The sequence below is a fragment of the Antrostomus carolinensis genome, unplaced genomic scaffold, assembly GCF_000700745.2.
Source record: "Antrostomus carolinensis isolate BGI_N321 unplaced genomic scaffold, ASM70074v2 scaffold39048, whole genome shotgun sequence".
Classification (NCBI taxonomy): domain Eukaryota; kingdom Metazoa; phylum Chordata; class Aves; order Caprimulgiformes; family Caprimulgidae; genus Antrostomus; species Antrostomus carolinensis.
The window spans coordinates 2,357-5,410 of record NW_010334356.1 but is presented as its reverse complement, the minus strand read 5'-3'; the positions used below and the strand labels follow the sequence as shown (position 1 = coordinate 5,410).

Below are 3,054 nucleotides of genomic sequence, written 5' to 3'. Positions count from 1 at the left end.
CGGGGCCGTGCTGCAGCCCGGGCGGGCCCCAGGGAGCAGCGCTGGGAGCCGGGACAGCCGCGGTGCGAGCCCGGAGCCGCTTCAACCCGCGGTTCCTGAGTCGCGGTCTGACTCTGCCTCAGGTCTGGAGTGTGACTTGGCCGTGAATGTGGTGGGACAGCCCCTGGTGAGGCAGCAGGTGATGAAAGGAGTGAGAGAGTTCCTGGAGAACCGGAATCCGGTGAAACCCCTCGTCATGTCCTTCCACGGCTCGACTGGAACAGGCAAAACCTTCGTGAGCTCCATGCTCATCCGCCACCTCTTCCAGGGTGGGCTCCAGAGCCCCTACGTTCACCAGTTCTCCCCCATAGTGCACTTCCCCCACGCTGAGCGGATAGAGCAGTACAAGGTAAGGGATGCCCCTCAGTACATGGGTCAGGATGCCCCAAGTTCTACTTGATTGGGCTTTGGTTTGGGTTTTTTTGGTTATGTCCATCTTGCTCTTCAGTCCGTGTGCCATTCAGGCTGCTTCCTGAAGGGTAGCAGGAATAAGAGCTCTTTCTTTTACCCTCTCCAATGGCTGAGCGAGTGGCTCCACACACTGGCTGAAGGACCCACCAGTAACTGTGATATACTCTGGCACTCAGTGCTCACTTTCGTTTTCTCCACAGCAATCCTTGCTGGGATCATGTTCTTATTCCTTAAATATTTACACAGCTCTTTGGATGCACAAACAAAAGTGCTTTGCTTAGATGAAAGGCACTACAATTCTCCCATTGCTTTCCAAACAGCCTGATGGCTGTGAAAGTCTGCGTATCACTAGACCTGTAATCCCCTCCTCGCAGAGCAAGCAGCTCCCGAACAGCAGCTCTAGTCTCTTCACCGTGCCACTCGGTCTCCTAAAGCTGAGAAAGGGAAGAAATCAAAATGTGAGGGTTAGCTGCCTCCTCAGCAGAGCAGGGAGTCACTGCACCTGGATGTTTGCTTTTGCTTGGCTGTGTTTGGAGAAGTTCTTTGTTGTATTGTGTCCTTAGAAGAATTACTCTCTGGAAGGTAAAACCCCTACTGGGTGAAGTGCTTCAGTTAAGAGTTACACATGCCCCCGGGTGATGTGAGTGGTTTTGTGTGGGTTGGCATCTACACTGAAGTAACTTCAGCTGTGGAAAAGAGCCAGAGCTTTTCTGGGTCAGTGCAGGCACATGTTTTTGTACCAGGACAAGAGCTGGCAAACAGCACTCAGTAGCTGGGAACTCTGTAGATACACAGTGAAAGAGAAGAACGTGAGGGACTGCAGGAGTCTGAATCCCCAGCTTTAGTTTAGGATCCCTCCTTCTTTAAATCCCTAATAAGAGATCTACAGTGGGCTGATAACAGCAGCAACAGCCACTGTGTGAAACCCAGCACAAAGGAGGCCTCCCCAGTGCTGCCTGTTCCTGCTCCGAGCTCATTTTAGCACCTTCAGCTCAGGCCTCAGCCGTTGCTCTGGGGTGGCTCGAGCTGCCCTCGGTGTCTCGCTGCCTTACGGTTTGCTGGGTGTGTGTGTTTCCTAGGAAAACCTGAAGCACTGGATCCAAGGGAACCTGACAAACTGTGGACGGTCGGCCTTTCTCTTTGAGGAGATGGACAAGATGCACCCAGGCCTGATTGATGTGATCATACCGTTCCTAGGACCCTCCTGGGTTGTGTACGGGACCAACTACCGCAAAGCGATCTTCATCTTCATAAGGTAAGAGAGGCCCCTCTGGGCATCACGGGGCCTTCCAGCACCACTCCTCATCTGGGCAGAGGTCATACCTACTCCAGAACACACACACTGGGTTTTGCTTTTCCTTCTCCAAGCCTTGAGCCTCTACAAATGCCAAGAGACACCAATTCATTGTGAAAAGCTCTCCTGTCCCTGTTATGTGGCTGCCTGTACAGGAGTCATTTTAGGCCAGGCAGCTGGGAGATCCTGGCTCACATTCACTGAGGCTGGAGGTCCCACCTCTGTCCTGCAACACCATTTTTCCAGATTACACACCAAATAAGCATCTCATTCTTGTGCAGCAATGCAGGAGGGGAGCAGATCAACGAGATGATGCTGGATCTCTGGCGTGCTCACAAGGATCGGGAGGAGATCAGCCTGCAGGACCTGGAGCCAGCCATCTCCAAAGCCGTGTTTGAAAACCCTCAGAGTGAGTCCGTGAAGCAGAGCCCTTCCCACGGGGTCAGAGCCCGGCAGAGGGAGCCAGGGCCATTCCAGGCAGCCAACAACACCACCTCCCAGAAATGGACCAGCAGGTTTTGAAGGAAGGGAACTGTGATCTCCTGGAGGTTTCCTGGCAAAGGGAATTAATAGCTCGGCCTTCCAAGCCAGCAGACCTGTTGCCACATTTAGCAAAGTTCTTTGGAGACAAGGACAAGGTGTATTCACAGTTGGGGGATGGCAAAAAGGCACCAAAACATACTGATCCCCACAGCCTGCCTGGTTGTCCTTGCTTTGCCCTTGTCACAGGGAGCAGAGCTTAAATTCTGACCAGCCAAGCTTAATCCTTGTTCCAGGAGAGCAAGTTTATTGCAGAGGAATGGGGGTGACAACTCATGGGTTCAGCTCTCTCCTTGTACAAAACTGGAGCAGATCTGTCTTCAGCCGAGTATTTTGGCTTCACACAAAGCAGCTCTTTGAATTTCAGGGACTGCAGAGACTCTCTGAAGGTAAAACCTGTCTCTTCTTTTGCAGGTGGATTCTGGAAATCTGGCATCATTAAGGAACACCTCATTGATTTGGTTGTGCCCTTCCTCCCATTGAAGCACCACCACGTCAAGCAATGTGTTGTCAGCGAACTTGTCCAGCAAGGCCTGGAAGTACGACCGGGTGTTGTCCAGGAGGTGGCTGACAGCATCCTCTATTTCCCAGAAGAGGAGAAAATCTTCTCATCAACAGGCTGCAAAACAGTGGCCTCTCGGATCAGTTTTTTCTTCTAGCCACTGGCAAGGGCCTTGCTGGATCCATAGGGAATGTGTGTGGAGCTGTAAAGCAGCAGAGCCCAGGGCTGGCGGGATGAGCAGCAGGAGCTGCGTGTTCCCTCTCAGCAG

General features: G+C 52.6%; 1 protein-coding gene across 1 annotated transcript; it reads left to right on the top strand.

The window, feature by feature from the left end:
• Positions 1-122: 122 nt before the first annotated feature.
• TOR2A (torsin family 2 member A) lies at positions 123-3,054 on the top strand (the record flags this gene model as incomplete). The annotated part of the gene is made up of 4 exons (XM_010174200.1): positions 123-388; positions 1,530-1,705; positions 2,026-2,153; positions 2,699-3,054. Coding segments are annotated over 4 exons (815 nt in total), but the record flags the coding sequence as incomplete, so codon positions are not given.